This window comes from Mus musculus, chromosome 6, assembly GCF_000001635.26.
Source record: "Mus musculus strain C57BL/6J chromosome 6, GRCm38.p6 C57BL/6J".
Lineage (NCBI taxonomy): Eukaryota > Metazoa > Chordata > Mammalia > Rodentia > Muridae > Mus > Mus musculus.
Genome location: NC_000072.6, coordinates 49,243,508 through 49,264,716, shown reverse-complemented (window position 1 = coordinate 49,264,716; position 21,209 = coordinate 49,243,508). Strand labels below are relative to the sequence as shown.

General features: G+C 40.8%; 1 protein-coding gene across 14 annotated transcripts; it reads left to right on the top strand.

Annotated features, from left to right (window-relative positions):
* The first annotated feature begins 468 nt into the window (after nucleotides 1–468).
* Tra2a (transformer 2 alpha) lies at nucleotides 469–20,796 on the top strand. 14 transcript variants are annotated; one of them, XM_030255048.1, is made up of 9 exons: nucleotides 469–879; nucleotides 11,609–11,920; nucleotides 12,202–12,335; nucleotides 13,695–13,854; nucleotides 15,543–15,731; nucleotides 17,753–17,868; nucleotides 19,107–19,235; nucleotides 19,782–19,849; nucleotides 19,986–20,796. In XM_030255048.1, the coding sequence occupies exons 4-9, from the start codon at nucleotides 13,822–13,824 to the stop codon at nucleotides 19,994–19,996; spliced, it is 546 nt and encodes a 181-aa protein (XP_030110908.1). In that variant the 5' UTR covers nucleotides 469–879; nucleotides 11,609–11,920; nucleotides 12,202–12,335; nucleotides 13,695–13,821; the 3' UTR covers nucleotides 19,997–20,796. The 14 variants fall into 14 exon arrangements, with proteins under 14 accessions (XP_030110908.1, XP_030110907.1, XP_006505308.1 ...); XM_030255047.1 differs by having other exon boundaries at nucleotides 19,107–19,241; nucleotides 19,785–19,849; XM_006505245.1 differs by having other exon boundaries at nucleotides 19,107–19,241.
* The last annotated feature ends 413 nt before the right edge of the window (nucleotides 20,797–21,209 follow it).

Here is a 21,209-nt window from a genome sequence, read left to right as displayed (position 1 = left end):
GACAGCCAGGGTTACACAGAAACCCTGTCTTGAGGTTTGGAAGCAGAGAAGAGTGAGAAACTCATGGCTTTTCAGTATAACCCCATCTGTGTATATATTGTTATTTCAACGTTTAAAAGGGCAGATACTAGCCGGGCGTGGTGGCTCACGCCTTTAATCCCAGCACTCGGAAGGCAGAGGCAGGCAGATTTCTGAGTTCGAGGCCAGCCTGGCCTACAAAGTGAGTTCCAGGACAGCCAAGGCTATACAGAGAAACCCTGTCTCTGTAAAAAAACCAAACCAAAAAAAAAAAAAGGGGGGGGGGCAGATACTGGGGATAAGGAAAACTCAGCTGGAAAAGTCGGTTTGTTTGTTGGGTTTTTGTTTGCTTGTTTTTGGTTGGTTTGTTTTGCTATGCAAGAAAGACCTGAGTTCCATACCTAAAGAGAACAAAACCAAAAAAACTCAAGAACAAAACCCCACAGGCAAAGCCAGGCGATGACACACGCCTTTAATTCCAGCACCCGGAGGACAAACCGACCCAACGCCAAACAGCAAGCTCTTGAAACCCGCCAATCTCCCGCGCTAGGCCAGGCGGACACAAAGCCTCCCGGGGCGGAGGCGGGGTTCGCGACGACGTCATCACAGGTCCGCCCCTTGACGTCAGGCGCCGGGGACACCAGGAGGTTTCTGGCGGCACGGGCGCCATTTTGCCTGAACGTGCGAGCTGGTGGGAGTGGAACGCACTGGCCGTTGTAGCCGTCGCCTTCTTCCTCCCCACAGTCCGAACAGCGCGGTGACTAGGCCGTCGGCCCTCGAGCCGAGACATATCTCTTATTTAGTTCTCGGGAGCGCCTGGCCGACATGAGTGATGTAGAGGAGAACAACTTCGAGGGCAGAGTGAGTACAAAGCCGCGGGAGCCGTCTTCGGCGGCGGCCCGATGCTCCGGGGCTCGGGGACGAGCGCGGTCGGTCGGGCGAGGTGGCGGGGCCCTCAGGAGCAGCCTTGAGGGCCACCGCGAGCGCGTCACGTCCCAAGATGGCTTCGGGGTCCCCCTGCGTGCCCAGATGCCCCACTAGCCCGCAGCGCTCCTTTCTGGCGGCTGACTGGTACCTGGCCTGGTCCTATCCTCTCCTGTCGCTCCCTTTCCTCTCAGCTTCCCATCTCTGCTCCGAGGTGCGGGTCCCCGGCGCGGTGGGGCAGGAGGCGGCGGGGCGCTCCCTCCGGCCGGATAGTGGTAGGTGCTTCCTGCGGTGGCATCTCGGGCCACCACCACCCCTCCTCCGGCCATCGCAGCGGGGTCTCGGGGTCAGAAGTGCGCGGGGCTGCTGTCCGGGCGGGGAATCGCTGGCGCGGGACTAGCTGGGGCCTGTTGTCTCCTTGGCTCTCTGTTGCAGTGAGCGGCCGCGTCTCCGTCGGAACCGGCGGCGTCGCGTCTGTAAAGGCGAAAGCCTTGAGGTTGAAGGTGGGACGAGCCCAGTGAAGTGGTTAGTCAACGACCGCAGCGACCCTTAAGAGTCCTTAAGACGAGAGCGAGCGGGGAAGGGAAAACTACGCAAGAGCCTTTCCCCTTAATGTCCTCTTTCCTTTCGCTTCTAAATGAATGTGGAAATGCAGTGACGCCTGTTTTCCTAACAGCTAGATGTTGGGTTCTTTATGTCTCAACTTCCAAAGCTTTCCTTCCTGTGACCATTCCTCTGAAAACTCCTTTACAGATCTTTATGGCTAAACTGCCAAGACATCTTACTTTAAACCTTACGTAACTGAACAAATTTCTTGCCTCAGTTTTCAAAAAAGAAAAGAAAAAAGCTAATCATTGTTAACTCAAAAGATTATACCTGAAATTTACAGACCCTCCCCCGTTTTTCTCACCCATTCCCCGGAAAAGGGACTCAAGACTTTGGTTATCTGAGGTCTTGTGAGTATAAACCGTATATTCACAAAGCTTGAGTATATTATTAGAACGTTACCGGTTTTTGAGTTTTATTCCGAAGTTACCCTAGTATTGGAAATTAATGGAAGTGAGTCCTGGTAAAACCATGGAAGGAAAAAAAAGGGAAACAAAAGTCCCATGGTACTCGAGGGCTGGCAGTTGTGTTGGTATTCTAGTGGAGGAGGGGCGGGTGGAAAAAAGCCGCTGGAGGGCTTTGCTGAAGGAAAGAATTTGTCCCTTTTGGAAGCTCGGGATTTAGACACCTGTACTCTGTCAGTCAAGTCATATACGGTCAGTTAGGGTTTTGATCTTGAGAAAAGAGGGTGCATTTTGTTTGTTTATTTTTTTATTTAATGCACTAGGACAAGGTCATAACTACATTTAACTTTGATTGGATTATTTGAATGAAATTTGCACACAACGATTGAGTTGAACCTGCTTACTATTTTTAGGATTGTTTTATTGTACTAACAACTTTTAAAGACTATGAAGTAAATATTTCACGTAGTTGTATTACTTGTGAAACTAAGTAATTAGGAAAAGACGGTTGGGGTTTGGGTGTGTTGTTTTGTTGTTATTGTTCCTGGTTTAGTCTGTGGGACTTGTACCAGTGTTGCTCTGATGGCTCTGATTGCTGCTCTGGTTCTCCCATTTGTCCTCTAGTGGAAGGAGTAGTGGATAATTACCACCTTCCCACAAATTATTGAAGATTCCTATCCACTTTTCAGTTTATTTAGGTATTAACAACCTAGTTAACAGATAGGGACTTTCTAGCTCCCTCTCTTCTGCCATTAGTAGTACAGCAGTACCTGTGGTTCAGTTTACATCAGCGCTTTCAGGGTCAGTTACAGCTCTTTAAGATGTAACAGTTTTTGTTTTGTATTCTTAAATTATGATTGAACAGACTTGTAATTACATAAAGAATTAGAAGGCTAGAGGCTTGTGGGGGGGTTCATATTGATTTTTGTTGTTTTTGAGCTTTGTGGGAGTGGAACCCAGGCCTTTTGCATACCAGGCAAGTGCTGTACCACTCCTCTTCTTAAAGCAGCTAAGTATTTAAATACAGTGCTTTGTTTTTTTTGTTTTGGTGGGAGGTTGTATGCTTTTTCCCCCCTGTTGACCATAATTGCTATGCCCCTTTATCATTGCCTGTAGAGGTGTCTGAGGGCAGCTTCCTAAGAGAGATGTTTGAATGATGTGTTGAAGTTATTTACATGGTAGTTAGACTTCAAACTCTTCTCATTACCCTAAACTAGGGGAGGCATTGACAGGTCAGTAGTCAAATGCTGGGCCTATTGGGTATTTTTAAAAGATTATTAATATAGGGTTTTTATTATTATTTCCCTTCTGTTGGAATTTATTGGGAAGATTGCATCTGATACATAAAGTGAATGATTGGACTTTATCTTTAGGTGTAACAGGGAGCATGTTAATCCTTTCTCAGTAAAAGTGTTCAAGATTAGGTGGAGGGTTCCTAGAATGGACCAAACACTGAAGATAAAATATATAAATATATCTATGCTTACAATATTTTAGAATTCAGCCTTCTTGGGTGCATTTTTATTTATTGCTTGTAATAATATAGCAAGGGCTAGGGTGCTGTCAACATTTTAGAAATGAAGAACTACCCAGGAGGTGCTGCTGGTCCACACCTATGCACTTGGGGGTCAGAGGCAGTTGGAGTTTGAGGCTAGCCTGGTCTGCTGAGCAAGTTCCAGGACAGCCAGGGCTACACAGGGAGAAAAAAAAAAAAGAGGAGCTGGAAAGATAGCTTAGTGGTTAAGAACACTGACTGTTCTTCCAGAGAACTTGGGTTGGATTTCCAGCACCCACATGGCAGCTCACAGCTGTCTGTAATTCCAGGATCATCACTCACGGACATACATGCAGACAAAACATCAGTGCACATAAAATAAAAGTTAGAAAAATTATAAAAGGAAATAAGGTAAGAGAGTACAAGAACAAACCAAGACATGGAAGACCACATAAGCCCCAGTTTACTGTCCATTGTATATACACAGTCCTGTATGTGTTCAGATTTTTCTTTGTGAAGAGCACATTGTACTTAACTGTATTGACCCATGAATAGAGTTTGCTAAAAGTATTTATTCAAGCCATATTAGGTTGTATATTTTACTTTGTGTCTGGATGTTTTGCCTGCATATATGTCTGTATACCACACATGTACAATGCCTAAGGAAGCCAGAAGAGGAAATCATATCTCCTGGGACTAGGGTTGCAGGTGGTTGTGAGATACCAAGAATTTGTCTTAATTTCAGGTGACTGCCAATTTAAACCTGGGTTTAAAAACAAAAATACTGTCATTAAGTGTATTAGTGCCGAAATAGTGACAGATATATGTGCAGCCAAGATAACAAAGGGTTTCGAATTCTAGGCTTAAGGATTCAGACTTGAATCCAGCGCTCACTAAGGGCCATCTATGAGCTCTTCATTTTGGAAACCTATGATTAAAAAGACTGGCACAGGAGCAGTAGAATGCAACTTGAATTATTTATGGCAGAAACCCTTTTCAAGAAATACAGGAGAATGATTGTGCCATTACAAAAAAAAAAAAATCCAGTTCTGGGTGTGCTGTGGCACATCATTAATTCCAGGCACTTGGAAGCCAGAGGCAGACAGATCTCTGAATTCCAGGTCAGCCAGGGTGTAAGTAAGGTCTTGCCCCTCAAAACAAAACAATAAAAATCGTAACAGGTCCATAAACAACTTAACTTGGTCCGCACATATATCAATTTAGGAAGATGCCGAGATGTTTTGAGACAGGGTTTTACTGAAGCTCAATCACGTGCTTTCCTTAACTCAGGAACCTTTCCTTTCAGCTTCTCCTCGGTACTGGAATTTATAGCCAGAGGCCACCACACCCAGTGTTCTTTTGAAACTGGGAAAGAGGGAAAGGTGGCTCTGTTTTGCTTTCATTTCTCTCTTTCAGTGTCTTTACTGTTTACTCCTGGCTGACCTCAAACTCAGATCTATTTGCCTCTGCCTCTTGAGTGCTGGCATCTGTTTGTCACCTTAATAATAATAAAGAGTTATCTGCTTTATCAAACCTATCCAAAGGTAAGAGAAATGTCCTTAATGTCCTTTGGAGAAATTGAGAAGAATGGACATAACTCTTATAGTTCTTATTCTGGCCTCTTAAAAACCCAATTTTTAAAAAAGGAGTCCTAGTATGAAGTCACCTTGCTACGGAATGATTTGTCAATAAAAGTGAAAAATTAAACAAATTTACCTGTATCCGCTGGAATTAAAAGTTGTATTTGTGTGCTGTAGAAGATGGCTCAGTGAGGAAAGTGCTTGCTATAGAGCATATGAACCTAAGTTCTGAAGCCTGGCCAATATTCTAAAAGCCAGGCTTGGCAGAGCATGCCTCTAATCCAAATGTTTAGGATCCTCAGGAGTCCTTAGGCACTTCAGCTAATGAGTAGATGAGCTCTGGGTTTAGTGAGAGACCAACCCTATCTCAAACAGTTAAGTGGAGGGAGATACATAGAGCGAGATGTCTAACCTTCTGTCAACGGGTATATGAGCGTGCAAATATACACAAAGTTGTATATATTAATATCTTAACAAATGGAAATGGAAGAGACAGGTCCACCACTCAGGAAGTGTGATAACCAGAGGATAACCACCAGTTTGAAGTCAGCCAGGGACACAGCAAGACTCTGAGAGCTGGAGAGATAGATGGCTCAGAGAATAAGAACACTTTGCTGCTTTTTGCAGAAAACCCAGGATCTTTTTTTTAAATTAATTAATTATTGAACCCAGGTTCAATACCCACCACTCACATGGCACCCACCTCATTTGCATCTGTAACTCAAGTCTCATGGGTTCATGCACACTCTGACCTCAGGGTATATGGTATGCGTAGGGTACTCAGAAACATGCAGGCAAAACACCCACACACACAAACTACAAAACAATTTATGGGGGCTGGAGAGATGGCTCAGAGGTTAAGAGCCCTGACTGCTCTTCCAGAGGTCCTGAGTTCAATTCCCAGCAGCCATATGGAGGCTCACAACCATCTGTAATGAGATCCGATGCCCTCTTCTGGAGTGTCTGAAGACAGTTACAATGTACTCATCACATATATAAAATAAATAAATAAAATCTTTAAAAAAACAATTTATGAGCCGGGTGGTGGTGCACACTTTTAATCCCAGGCAGATCTCTTGAATTCGAGGCCTACAGATCTAGTTCAAGGACTACACAGAGAAACCCTGTTCAGAAAACCTAAACAAATGAGAGGGAAGACCTTGTCTTTAAAAAAAGGAGAGATGGGAGGTATTTCCTTCACTCCTCTGGAATTGACTTACTGACTTGTTTTTAAAACAGTTTATTTGGGGTTTAAGATTGGAGAGTTGGCACAGCTGAAAGGACCCAGATTTTTTTTTCTCTTGTACTGGCATTAAGTAGCCCACTTTAGCTCCAGTTTCCAAAGGAACCAATGCCCTCTTCTAGCTTTTAAACACTTAGATTAATATGCTTAAGGCGAGTGAGTAGAGTGGAAGCAAAAGAAATGGCTGGTTTTTAATAGGCTTGCTGTTTCTCCAGAGGACCTGAGTTGTGCTCTCAGCACCCATATCTAATAGAGCACAGCTGTCTAACTCCAGCTCTCATTTCTGGCCTACGCAGGTACCCACATACACTAATACAGACATGTGCACATAAGATCTTGAAGCTGGGTGTGGTGGTGCATGCCTTTAATTCCAGCGCTCTAGGGGAAAGTCCACATAGTGACTTGGTCCACATAGTGACTTTTAGAAGAGCTGGAGTAACACAGAGGGGTACCTTAAGTGAAAGAAGGAAGTCAATCTTTTTAGTCTCTGAGAATGTTTAGAGGTTAATTAAAGGCACTTGCCACTAACCCTGACAGCCTGATTTTAGTACTTACAACCTACAGTAAGTAAATAAATTTACAGACAGAAAAGGGGTAAAGCTAGTCAGGCATTGTGGCCTGTAATTGATCAACCTGCCTATAATCAGTCAATCCCTCTTGAAAGGGACAAGAGGAACAGGAATTGAAGACCAAGTTGGGCTAATGGCTAGTCAGCTGCACTGACTCAGACCTGCACCATAGGCGAATAGCTGTAGGTCCAGCTCAGTGAGTTCCAGATAGTCTGAACTACCAGGAAAAGTAGGGAAAGTAAAGCTGTTTTACATAATAGGAATAGAACTAAATCTAAATTCAGTGTTGAGTTTACTTCCTACTGTGTTAAACGCTATCATTAAGCCAGTTAGTTGTACTACTGTACTGTTCTTGCAACCCCTCCTTTTAATTGTACAAACCTGCAAACTTTAAAAAAAAATTTTAAACTTGAGTTTTTACATTTAAGATTTTTTTCACTAAAGGGTTCTAATTTGCTAAAGGGAAAAGGTAGGCTTTTGGGGGGAAAAAGCCATGCCTGTAACTCTACATAGTACATTGCTGTATCTTTATAGATTTATGTGAGAAGAGCTAGGCATGGTGGTGCATAACTAATTCAAGAGAACTGTTTGATAACTTAGTATGACAAAATTAAATTGACATAATCAGCATAGTAGTTTCATTGAACCTGGCTGACTAAAAATGTTTGATATTTTCAGTTGATGTTCAGGCATTACAATCACTTTCTCTACGCAGAGTGAAGACAAGTAGAACCGAAGTACAAGTGAAAAAATAGTAACAGTCACATTGAGTAAGAGGTTGTTGTTAAATACTAGGAGGGTGGAAGGCCAGTAGGAGGTGTGAGCTGCACATAGACTTCTGTCTACAGTCTATTGCTTTCATTGGAGGCGTTGGTAAGCAGGTCTGATAGGAGAAAAATGACTCATGGGCATCAACTCAGCTTCTTGAATGTTAGGAAAGCTCTCAAACTGAGCTACATCCCAAGCCCTAAACATTTGAAATCATTTTTATACCAGCTTTTTGAACATAGCATCTGATCAAAACACATAAGCTGACAGGGTTATGGCATCATTTAAATTTTTTACCAAAAGATTATAAAGTTTACAGATATAAACTCATGCCACAGTTATGAGGTTGACTAACAGTTACTAAGGCATTTATGATAAAAGTTTTCAAAATTATTCCAAACTCTAGAGAATATACAGACGTATGTTAGAGTTATCCACAAGCCTTTATGGAGACCATATTGACATCCTAGTGCATCTGACAAGGATGATCTTAAATGAAATGAAGTTATTTGAAATTTTAAACAATACATACTTTGGTTTTCTAGAGGTGCTTCTAGTAGCAACTTGGTTTGAGACTGGAAATGTTTGCTTTATTAGCCCAACTTCTAATAAAGATCTGCTCCGGGCTGGTGAGATGGCTCAGTGGGTTAGAGCACCCGACTGCTCTTCCGAAGGTCCAGAGTTCAAATCCCAGCAACCACATGGTGGCTCACAACCATCCGTAACAAGATCTGACTCCCTCTTCTGGAGTGTCTGAAGACAGCTACAGTGTACTTACATATAATAAATAAATAAATCTTTAAAAAAAAAAAAAAAAAGATCTGCTCCATTGTCCCCAGAGAAAGAAAGCAAAAAGGGTCTCTACTTGTAGACTGATTAAACAGAGTAAGTGCGGTATTTGGGCAGCCAAAGTACATTATCTTTCTTTTTGGCATATGATTTAAATTCACTAGTTTATTTTTATGGAAATTCCTACTTTATAAAGTACTAGGGAAATAACAGGAAGTTTGTTTCACATGATGTACATACATTTATATACATACACTGTATATAAACTTGCTTCCATTTACTTAGTATTAAACACTGAGCCTATGTATTTTACATCTACAGTTTACTGAGCATCCTATTACTTGTGAATGTTCTGTAACAATTTGTCCACATAGCAAATACCAAAGCCTGTTTGAGCAGTGCTTAGCTTTCTGCCTGACCTCTTTCTGGTTTTAATATCTAAGGTAGATTGAAGCCTATGTAGTGTTTTCTTTATAATCTGATATGGGTCAATGTGAGTCCTTTTACATGTTTTATTCAGCTGGGCAGCATATTGTAAAGGGTTGTTGAATATTGTAGCCAGGATAATAAGGAATTGTTAACATCCCTTCAATGAGACAGCTTTAAGAGCTGGTTAGTCTAGTGGGACAAGACAGATGACCAACTCTTTCCAGCATTTTTTTTTCTTTGTTGTAATTTAGGTCCCCAAATTCTAAATAGTCTTAATGATTTTTTTTTAATTTAAAATTAGTCAGCTGTCACACATGCTTGTCAAAATAATGCTTTTGAACTGGATGTCTAGATCAGTGTTAGAGTGCTTACTTAGCGTGGAACAGTTGTGGGTTCTAGCACTGAAGAGAACACCTTCAAAATGTTTTATTTTTAAAAGACATTCTGCTATGCAGTGATATTTTGTTGCTACTCAAGATCTGGGACTGAAGTTTAAATTAAAAGAAAAAAAAATTACTGAGTTATTTAAGTCTCCAGAAGAGATTTTGGAGGCCAATAAGATAGCTCAGTGAGTAAGAAGGCATTTCCTGCTATACCTCATAGCCTGAATTTTGAGTACCGATGAACTCTTAACAAGTTGCTCTTTGTCCACAAAATACTAATTAAATTGACATTTTGAAAGAAGTCATTTTTCAGTAACAATACTTAATGAGGAGAAACTTGGAAATTAAAAAAATGTATCTGGGCCATTAAATTTTTGTCACGATAAAGGGTTTATTAATCATTTAAGAATAAATTTATGCTTTATTTTAGGATTTTTTTTTTTAACCATAAAGCTAACACTTTATAGTATCTCAGAGCAAGACCTCCTAATGCCTAATTGTACAACAAAGGCTGTGGTGCTTACCCAGACACTGTTGTGACCACTGCTTTTCACAGCAGCAAAAACAAATGATATACCTGAGGGCCTTTGTTGTTGGTTTTTGTTTATTTTTTTATTTTTTTGGTTTTTCAAGACAGGGTTTCTCTGTATGGCCCTAGCTGTCCTGGAACTCACTTTGTAGACCAGGCTGGCCTCGAACTCAGAAATCTGCCTGTCTCTGCCTCCCAAGTGCAGGGATTAAAGGCGTCCGCCACCACTGCCCAGCTTACTAAAATTTGTTTTAAATGTACATTGGTGTTTTGCCTGCACTTAGTCTGTGTGAGGATGTCAGATCCTGGAGTTACAGACAGTTGTGAGCTGCCATGTGGGTGCTGGGGATTAAATCCTGGTCCTCTGGAAGGGCAGCCAGTGCTCTTAACCTGAGCCACCTAGAGGGTCTGTTTTATAGAAAGAAAAGGTAACAGAGAATCATTGTCTTTGGTTCAGATTTTGAGCCAGCCCCTTGCTTCAGTTACAAGCAACATTAATAATTTTCTTTTTCTGTAAGTAATATGTTGCCCCAGGCTTCTGTCTAGGCATCTGAGTCTAAGATATAAAAGACTTAACACTGGGTAACTAAATGGAAACATCACTGACCAGGAAAATAATGGGTGGAGTTCTTGTTAGGTAAATCTTTTGATATTAAACTAAGAGAGGGGTCCAGGGATATAGCTCAATTGATAGGGTGCTTACCTAGCACTAGGCTCTGGTTAAATCCCAGCATTGCATAAGGCCAAGTTTGGTTGTGCATGCCAATGTATACTTGGGAGATAAAGGCAGAAGATGTGGGATATCTTACTGCATAAATGAAAACTGGTATGAATATATACTTTTGTAAGATTCCATTATCAATTGTTTGGAGAAACCAAATCTTGGTTTCTATTTTGGTTGTATAGGTCTCATATCAGTCAAGTTACCATGCTTTCTTGTCAGTTATAAGTTATTTGGTAACTTTTTTACATAGAAGTTTTTCAGAAACCAATTTGTAATGAAGGAGATTTATGTTTCTTGTCAAGAGATAAGATGCCCCTGCAAGGAGTACAAATGTGCATTAAGTGCAAAAGCAAAAGTCAAGGGCAACCATCATGGTACACATTTTTTTATTTGTACCCGGTGGTATTTAAGTGGTATTAGAGCGGAGGATTTCTGTGAACTGTATAGTCCATCCTGAGTTCTTAAATGCAATTGTGTCTCATAAGACAGGAATAGCATGTATTTCAGGAATTTATAAACTGAAGTAAGGGCTGTTGGAAACTTTGTTCTTTCCTTTTAGTTTCTCTATGCTTGCTTCAAAACACATCTTTCTGGTTAATCAGAATAAGTGAAGTTGGTAGTCAAAATTGGGGGGAGGTGTAATGTTGCTATTTGTTATGTCTCTGATTTCTGGCATGTGTGCTGTCATGAGTTCAGATGATGGACACAGCTATTTTGGCCTGGGATGCTTTGCTTCAGCAGTGCCTGAATTTCTTAGTTTGGCTTATTGAAAGTTAATTCTAAGATCAGTAAGAGCCTTTAGCCTATAAAATAGTGGAAAATGAATATTTAGGTGGGGGAGTTGCAGTTTATGTTTGAATTACATATTTATATTAAAATTAGGGACTAGGATGGAACATGAAAGGGGAGGAGGGTAAAGAGAATGGTTAAAAACTTTAGAGAAATTCAGTAAATTCTGTTAGACTACACTTTTGAACATTTTTAAATACTATAAAATTTGTTTTTTTTTTTTAATTTATTTTTAAATAAACTAGTTATTTGCACTTTACCTGCTGGCCTTCCCATTTGGTAGATAACATTCTGAACTCCAGCAGAGTTTTATAATCCCCACGTGCTTAAATATACTAAATGTTCTTTTTCCATTAAGGTTAATGTTCGTGAAGAAATTGAAGAGTTTTTTCCAAGAATGTGGAAGATAAATCAAGATAAAAGAAGGCTAATGAAAAGTATTAAAGATCAGAAAATTAAAATTGAATGGGGGAAAAAATTGAACAGAAGATTGGTCAGATAGAAGCACTTGAATATTTTTTTAAGGCTATTTTGAATTGTTTGAATTGGGGAAGAATACACGAAGTATGAAAAATGAAAAACTCAATGAAGAATGAAGAGAAGTAGAAAGCAAGAGTGAAGTAGAATTAAAAGAATCTGGAAGAATGAATGGGTCCTAGGTTAAGTAAATGTATGGTTTATGTTCCAGTGTCTGTATGATCAAGTTGTAGATGAATTTGCATGATTACTTAGTTAATAGAAAATTGATGATCTGGTTCAAGTAGGGAATTATTGAGGACAGTTAGCAGTATTAACAATGGGATATTAATGAGCTGAAATTTTTTTCTGGAGGGTGTTGCCTAACCATTTGTTTTTCAGGAGCAATCAATATAAATAATTACGGTACTTTAAATGTTAGGTGTTAGGCATCTGCATGACCAGTGCCATTTGTAATACTGTCTTCTTTGTTAGGAGTCTCGCTCTCAGTCAAAATCTCCAACGGGAACTCCTGCTCGTGTAAAATCAGAGAGCAGGTCAGGATCTCGTAGTCCATCACGGGTGTCCAAACATTCTGAATCCCATTCTCGATCAAGATCAAAGTCCAGGTAAGCCTAAACTTTGTAAACTGCTCTCTCCCTGTAAGGGCTCCGTTTAGCTGTATTTCACACAGAAAGTTCACCATCTGCTCAGACCTTTAGAGACCTTCCTTAGCATATCTATTAGCTGTTATCCCTGATTAAAGTCATGTGCCATCATGCTCTACTCTCTCTCTCTCTCTGTGTGTGTCTTTCAAGTTTAATGGAAGTTTCATGTTTTAATGGGAGGTGAAATGAGAGTGAATGGACTAAATAGGAATTTTTAAAAAATCACAATATGGGAGCTGGGCGTGGTGGTGCACACCTTAATCCCAGCACTAGGAGGCAGAGGCAGGCAGATTTCTGATTTCGAGGCCAGCCTGGTCTACAAAGTGAGTTCCAGGACAGCCAGGGGTACACAGAGAAACCCTGTCTCGAGGAAAAAAAAAATATGGGCAAGAGAGATGGCACAGTGGCTAAGAATGTTTGCTGGTTTTCCAGAAGACCTGAATTTGATTTTGGTTCTCGGAACACGTTTGGCAGCTTACAACCAACCACCTGTAACTACCATCAGGAGTTACACCTGCAATCCACTTCTGCCAGGTGTTTACAAACGTGTATACATACACATAAGTAAAAATAAGGGTCTGTGTGTGTGCACAAGCAGGTGCCCATGTTGTTTAAAAGAGGATCGAATTCCTTACAGAGAGTTGTGTTGAAAACCAAAGTTCGGTCCTCTGCGAGTGCAGTGTGCATCCTGAACAAGGAAGCCATCTCTAACCACCAAAAGATCTTTTAAAAATATTTTCCCAGGTCAAAGGAGGCATTGAAACATCTCAGTTGTTGGCACATAACAAAATGACAGAGAGCTAAAAAAAAAGTCATATTTGTATGCAATCTAGAGTGTAGAGGGAATTTGATTTAGTACTTTTTTCTTAAGAATTGTTTATTTTATGTAGTAAACTATATTTATGAGTACACTGTCACTGTCTCCAGACAGACCAGCAGAGGGCATCAGATCCTATTATACATGGTTGCGAGCCACTATGTGGTTGCTGGGAATTGAACTTGGAAGAGCAGCAGTCAGTGCTCTTAACCGCTGAGCCATCTCTCCAGCCCCTGATCTGATTACTTACTAAAAGTATTCTTTCTTCTTTTTCTCTTTTTTAAAATTATGTTTTATGTCTATATATGTGTACCACAAGCATGCAGTGCCTTCAGAGACCAGAACAAAGAGTCATCCCCCTAGAACTAGAATTATATAGATGGTTATGAGCCATGCTAAAAATCAAACCTGAGTCTTTTTGGAGACCAATAAATACTCTTACTGCTGAGCTATCTCTCCAGCCCTGTGATCCAGTATTTTACCTAAGTTTATTTCTTTCAAAGGTCAAGGTCAAGGAGGCATTCGCATAGACGCTACACTCGATCCAGGTCACACTCTCATAGGAGACGATCTCGGAGTAGGTCCTATACACCCGAGTATAGGCGGCGGAGGAGCCGGAGTCACTCTCCAATGTCTAATCGCAGAAGGCATACTGGAAGCAGGGTATGTGTATAAGAAGAGTTAATGGAAATTGGGTTTTCTCTTTCCTGAATGTGTAGTCGTGGCAAAATACCTTGCTTTTTATGAAAAACTTCTGGCCTTTGTCAATCTTATTTAAGCCTAGAATGTCTTCAGCCTCTGAGACTTGCTGCTGAATAAGCTCCCCCTTCTAGTTCTTTCTGGCTGGCTGCTCCTGCACACTGATTCAAACTGGCTTCTTGCAACTCTGACTGAATTGCTCTGCTTGACCCCATACTAACTCTGGCAATCTGTTCTAATCTGCTGGCTCCTCAGTCTCTGGCTTGTTCTGTTTTCATCTGTGTCTAGCTTGTTCTCTCTTTGTAACCTATCTTTGTACAACTGTCCCAATAAAACTGCCTGCTCTCTCTGTACTGATCTCTCTTAAGTAGCTCTCTTCTTTTAACATGTGTATTCTTAACATCTTTGTGTGACAGGTTGTTTGGATATGGGACACTGAAGTGTTTTGTTTTAGTTTATTTAGTAGTTGGCTAAGGGACCAGCAAGAAAGCCCAGGAAGTGGATCAGGGCACTTGGCTGCCAGTCCTGATGACCTGAGCTTAAACTAGAGTCTACATTGTATAAAGAGTTGTCCTGACCTCTGAATGTGTTTCATAGCATAAGTGTGTCCATATATGCACACAGTGCATAAATCTGTTTTTTAGAAAATAGGTGACAGAGTCCAGGTTTCAACCAGGTTGCTTTGGTCTAAAGTTCTTGATCTGCTATGCTTCTACATGAAGCCAGTGATACTGACAAGCATGGTAGACGTGTGTCAGTATTTAAATCTGGATCCTGGAAACATTCAGAGGATAGATACCCTGTTACAGAATGGAAGTGGTGATAGGAATTACATACAGCTCAGTGGCTAAGAGCACTGACCTGCTTTGCCATAGGAGTGGGTTGGGATCTGTTGTCCCATCTGGCATCTCTGCATGCACACGGACAGATGCGTGGAAAAAGAGGTGTTGGTTTTTTGTTTTTGTTTTTTGTTCTGTGTTTGTGAGTGCCTGCTTTTATGTGCACCATGTTTGCCTGGGGAGGTCAGAAGGTGTTGGATCCCCTGAAAGCAGAGTTATAGTGGTTGTAAGCCACCATCTGGGTACTGGGAACTGAAATGGGATCCCTTGCAAGAGCAGCAAGTACCCTTAACCATTGAGCCATCTTGTCAGCTCCTAAAATCTTTGCAAGAATGAAAGTAGAGGGCTGGGAATGTAACGGAATTGGAAGAGCGCTTGTCTGTTGTGAATGAGGCCCTGGCTTCAACCTTCAGCATCACATAGCATAGGATATGTGCTGCATGGCTAATCCCAGCACTGAGGTTACTGGTAAAAGTGAAAACGAGTTGTAGCCGAGCGTGGTGGCGTACGTCTTTAATCCTGGCACTTGGGAGGCAGAGGCAGGCGGATTTCTGAGTTCGAGGCCAGCCAGGGCTACAGAGAAACCCTGAAAAAAAAAAAAAGAGAACAAGTTGTGTAAGCATTGAAGAATTAGGGGGGCGAAAGATGAATTCTTTGGGTACTTCCTGAAAATTGCTGGGCTAGACTAGGGTGTGGGGATGTTTTTGTGCAGGCTATAGATAGCTATAAACTGTGTTCCAAAAAAGATCTTCATGTGTTTTGATCTTACGTATTGAGTGCTAATTAAAATTTAACTCCTCCTTTACTCAACAGGCAAACCCAGATCCCAACACTTGCTTGGGAGTATTTGGCCTCAGTTTGTACACAACAGAGAGAGATCTTCGTGAAGTGTTTTCTCGATATGGACCTCTGAGTGGTGTTAATGTAGTTTATGATCAGCGAACTGGGAGGTCACGTGGATTTGCTTTTGTGTATTTTGAGAGAATAGATGACTCTAAGGAGGTAAATCTGGTTTTACAATTTTCATTTAAAATTTTTTGGTATGCATAATGATAAAGTATTACTAGTAGTAGTAGTAGTATGTAATTTCTAATTAGTAATAGCATTACTGTCAGAGTTCTATTAATCTACATTTCTGTAAATATGCCTTCAGATTCTGTGACCTGATTGGAACTCTCTCACAGTGTTACAGTTAAAAAGTTTTGCTTTTCAGTTTATGCTGGTATAATTACATGCTGATTGAAATCTGACCTTATGAAGTGAATTATATAAGTTAATGTTAAAAACTACAGTGTGGGCTGGAGAGATGTCTCAGTGGTTAAGAACACCAACTGCTCTTCCGAAGGTCCTGGGTTCAAATCCCAGCAACCACATGGTGGCTCACAACTACCCATAATGAGATCTGATGCCCTCTTCTGGGGTGTCTGAAGACAGCTACAGTGTACTTACATATAATAATAAATCTTTGGGCCGGTGCAATGGGGCCAGAGCAGAGTTCAATTTCCAGCAACCACATGATGGCTCACGACCATCTGTACAGCTACAGTATACTCATATACATGTAATAAAACTACAGTGTATAAGGGTTTGGGGTTTTTTTTGTTTTTTTTTTTTTGTTTTTTGGTTTTTTTGTTTTTTTGAGACAGGGTTTCTCTGTGTAGCCCTGGCTGTCCTGGAGCTCAGGCTGGCCTCGAACTCAGAAATCCGCCTGCCTCTGCCTCCCGAGTGCTGGGATTAAAGGTGTGCACCACCACCGCCCGGGTATATAAGTTTTTTTTTTTTAATAAGCCCATATTCATGTTTAAATTAATCTAATTTTAGCCTAATTCCCCATGTACAGGTGCAGAAGTGGCTTTTCTAACTTTTTAATGTATTTGTTATTCTGCTCTGTAATTCAAACATGATCATAATGAAAATTAGTGCCTATTTTAAAAATAGTACCTGATAATGGCGTTTGGAGGTGTGAGGATATTTAGCATGCTAGTGTGCTGGCACATGTCATATGTGTAACGAACGCTGAGAGCGAGCTGGGGCTGAAAGAGCACTTGGATGAATCCTGTAGTGGACTGGATGACCCCAGACCGTAGAATTAATAAGCCCAGATGATTGTATATGATTCTTAGTTTGTACATTTATTATCTAGTAGGCAGACTAATTTCTCAGTTATTAGAACATTTATTTTTTTACTAGTGTGTATTTGGGACTTCCTTATTCCTGTTTTTAAGTCACAATATCAGTGATTCACTGGCTGTCCTCAAACTCATGGAGATCTGCCTACCTCTACCTCTTGATGCTGAGATGAAAGATTTTTACCTTATTTCAGTTAGGATATGAGCCAGGCTTGGTATATAATGTGACTATAGTCCCACCACTTGGGAGATAGATCGACAAAAATAGATCCAGGTGGGTAGGTAGGTAGAGGATGGCTACAGCCATCAATCCAGGCAGGCAGAATAGGGACAAAAATGGGAGAAAAGAATTGTTATCATTGCATCCTTCCTCCCCATCCCCCCAGTGGGATTAGCTCAAGCACAGACAGGCTATGTCCCTTTACACTTGGAAATCACTAGGGGGCAGTATTGGCTTAGACTTGTTCATTTTAAACAAAGGGGTACAAACTGTTACAATTGTTTGCATCCCCTTAAATCGTTTTTTGGCTACTTAGTTTTACCAACAAATATTGAATTACAAGCTGAAGAGCAAGAATAGAGGAAAGTTAGGGAGGGCATGGTGGTGCATACCCGTAATTCCAGTATGAGGCAGAAGGACTGCTATAATTCCCAAGTCACTCATGGTGACAGTGATAATCTAGTCTTAAGGTGAGCAGCTGAGGTTATAAACAAAAGTTAAAAGGTTAAAGCTTAGTTCACTCTTCTGTATATCTAAGATGTTAATACAAAGTGCATTAACTATGCTATTTTCAAAGGTAGATTCATTTGGATTATGAATACTTCATGCTTAATTTTAGCTAAAAATGGCTTCAAGATTAGTGAGTTATTAATTGCTTTCTTTTTCTCTTGTAGGCTATGGAGAGAGCAAATGGGATGGAGCTGGACGGTAGAAGAATCCGTGTGGATTATTCTATCACCAAGAGAGCGCACACACCCACACCAGGCATTTACATGGGCAGACCAACTCAGTAAGATTGGGTTTTATAGGGGTAGAGTACGTGCCTAGCAGATTCAGGGCTTGGGTGTAGGTCCCAGGCTGCCAAGCAAATAAAGCCAGTTATTTTAAGATTAAACTACACTCTAGAAATGTAATAATGCATGTCAGAATTTGACTAGGGAATTGAAAACATCTACACCCCCCTCCCTTCTGTATCATTTTATTTTTGTCAGCATATATTCATTTGCAGGAACTAGAAAGATGGCTCATCAGTTTAAAACATTTGCTGTCCCACATAGGACCCAAATTAGAACATACTTAAATTACGTTTATTTTATGCATATACTTCAAGTGAAGGAAATCTGTGTGTGTTCTTTGCTGGGCACAGTGGTTTGGCTCCAGTCCTTGTAAAGAATACAAAGGAGGCAGAGGCCAGGCTTTAAACAGTGTCCCTTATTTGGAACACGTGAAGAAAGAGGGCTGGATTTAAATTCACCTCTAAAGGTTGTAACACATCGGATCTGGATCCTGACACAGTTTTAGTGGAGTCATTCTCTCCAGTGCTCAGGGTTTGTTTACTTAAATATTTATCTTAGGAAGGGGACATAGGCTTGCAGAGTTTGGTTCTATCCATCCTCGTAGGTTCCATAGGTGGAACTCAGACCTATCAGCCTTAGCAGCAAGTGCCTTTTCCCACTGGCCCATCTTTCCAGCCTCTACACTTGCTATTTCTTCCTTGTCTTCAGGTATTCTTAGATGTAGTTTTAGCTACTTTACATGCTGTTAATGTCTTCTTTCAGTTTTTCTTCCTTTTAAAAGACAGTGTCTCTACAGAGCCTTGGTTGTCCTAGAACTTACTTTGTAGACTGGCTGGCCTCAAACTCACAGAGATCCTCCTACCTCTGCCTCCCAAGTGCTGGGACTAAAGTGATGCACTTAGTTTGGTTTTTAAATCTGTGTTGGAGAGGGTATACACAAGCACATAGAAGCCTTGGAGGCTGAAAAATGGTGTCAGCTCCCCTGGAGCTAGAATAGCCAGATGTTGTGAGCCTCCGTGAGTGAGTGCTAAAAACCAAACAGGTAAGAGTAGCAGGTACTCTTAACTGCTGAGCCATCTCTCCAGAGAGTTCTGTGAATCGAACACCATAGGCATTGGCAAAGTGAGGTGTGTGAGGGCATTTGCATTGCAAGGGGAGGTTCCTTCTCCTCTCTCTTGTCCCAGTATGAAATGATCTGGATAATAACCTTTCCCCCTTCATTTTTCTGTAGCAGCGGTGGTGGAGGTGGCGGAGGAGGAGGTGGCGGAGGAGGAGGTGGTGGCGGTGGTAGACGACGAGATTCTTACTACGATAGAGGATATGATCGAGGCTATGACAGATACGAAGATTATGATTACCGGTACAGGTAATATTTTAATTTGGGATATATATACTTTGCAAAATAGTAGCATTATTTAGCACTTTAATGTTGAATATGTATGAACAAAAAACTGGATGTTTGAGCCAGGTCTGGTAGCTGGGTGGTGCCGGTTGTTTGAGAAACAAAGATAGGATCATTTAAGCCCAACCTGTCAACGTGGTTGGTGATTTTTTTTTATATATTTTCGGGTGGGGTAGGCAGGAGCTGGAGTAGATTTTAGAGCTGAGTGTGTCACTCAGTGGAACTATGATTCTCCAGTATTATGTTCCTGGGCTCAATCCTTAGTACTGTTGAGTTTTTGGTTGGTTTATTTGTTTTGAAGACATGGCCTCAATTATGTAGCCCTGACTGGCTTAGAACTGGCTGTGCAAACCAGCCTGGCCTCATTAACAGATACTGTCTTCCAAGTATTGAGATTAAAAACCTGCACTACTCTAATGGCTAGGGTTTTTTTTTTTTTGTTTTGTTTTGTTTTCACCTGACTGTGGTTATGTGATGTACTAATTCAGCTCTCATTTCTTACAGAAGAAGGTCGCCCTCTCCTTACTACAGTCGCTACAGGTCACGATCGAGATCCCGTTCCTATAGTCCAAGTATGTAAATTTTACTTCTGTAGAATTGAAACCATCTTTCTAAGCAGTGGTGTACTTTGGGATATGTGGTTGCTGTTAATATTGGGAAGATATTAGACCAGTCAGACTGTAATTAATTCTCTTTGTTCTATTTCAGGACGCTATTGATACTGGAGTGATTGTGCCCGAGGACTTTGCTTTTTCTTCTTTTTGATTTTGGATTCCCAAGCTTCCATGCTTCCTAGTCCTTTAAACCAAAACCAAACAACCTGGTTTATTTAATCTCTGCCTGACCAGTTGTGTTGCTGTTTCCACCCTTTGTTATACTCTAAAGGTGTAATTGTCTTTTCAGTAGTGAACATCCTGAGTGAAAGGGAGCCCGGGTTCTGCTTTGTGGTTCTTCTTTGCCTTTACAGAGGATTGACTTCTTATTTGAGGACAGAAACCATCTTTTGAAAACTTTTTCTGATGGATATTGTGGTAGACATTAGAAATCTGTGGTATGATAAACTGCTTTTTAATCTTCTTGGGGAAGGTAAATAACACTTTAAGTAGGTCAGTCATGCCAGCTTTGTCTGGAGTGGCATGGAGCAGTTGAATAGTTGAGTGTAGAATGTTTGAAGCTCTAGGAGAAAATGTGGGACATTTCTTTTGAAGAATATAACTTTGAACCTAAGAATTAAGTCACCTTTTAGAAATTAAAAGCTTGTAATTCCTATAAGACATGTTGTATTTGAATTTACATGTTAAACCTTATAAACTTAAAGTGTGATTTTTATGTTAAATTTACAGAAACTTAAGTATTCCCTTAATCACTGAAGGACAACCTTTATTTATTAACTAGAACAATTGTATAACTTGCTGTTAGAAATTTTGGTATTGGGACATTGGTTACATGGGTTATTGTATAGGATCCTAAAATACATGTGGGGAAGAGTAATTTCAAATAAAAGTTAATTTGAAAATGGGATTGTCTCTTTATTTGATAACAGTGGGAAATATAACTGGATTAAAAGCCGTTTTTTGTTTTATGATTGAGTGTTTTGCTTGCATGTATATATGTGTAGTGTGTGCATAGGCAGTGCCTGCCTTGGGAGCTAGAAAAGGGTATCTTAGCTCTTGGCCTGTTAACAGTTGTGAGCCACTATGTGGGTGCTTGGGAGTAGAATGGGGCTCTGGAAGAGCAAACACTCTTGTCTCTCCAGCCCAGTAGAAACCAGTCTAATTTTCCTCACATTCCTGCAATATATTTTATATAAAATTTTGCCCATCTTAAGTTGACTTACTAATTTCCCCACCTTTTCCTAAGACTGTGTGTGTGTGTGTGTGTGTGTGTGTGTGTGTGTGTGTGTGTGTGTGTGTGTAATGTGAGCCAAAAGTA

Excerpts from the sequence above, each read along its gene's own strand:
- Tra2a (XM_006505240.1), top strand. The coding sequence starts at position 844 with ATGAGTGATGTAGAGGAGAACAACTTCGAGGGCAGA. Across the intron at positions 1,218-12,201 it reads CTCCCTCCGGCCGGATAGTG|GAGTCTCGCTCTCAGTCAAA; the intron begins GTAGGTGCTTCC and ends CTTCTTTGTTAG. Across the intron at positions 13,855-15,542 it reads GAAGGCATACTGGAAGCAGG|GCAAACCCAGATCCCAACAC; the intron begins GTATGTGTATAA and ends TTTACTCAACAG.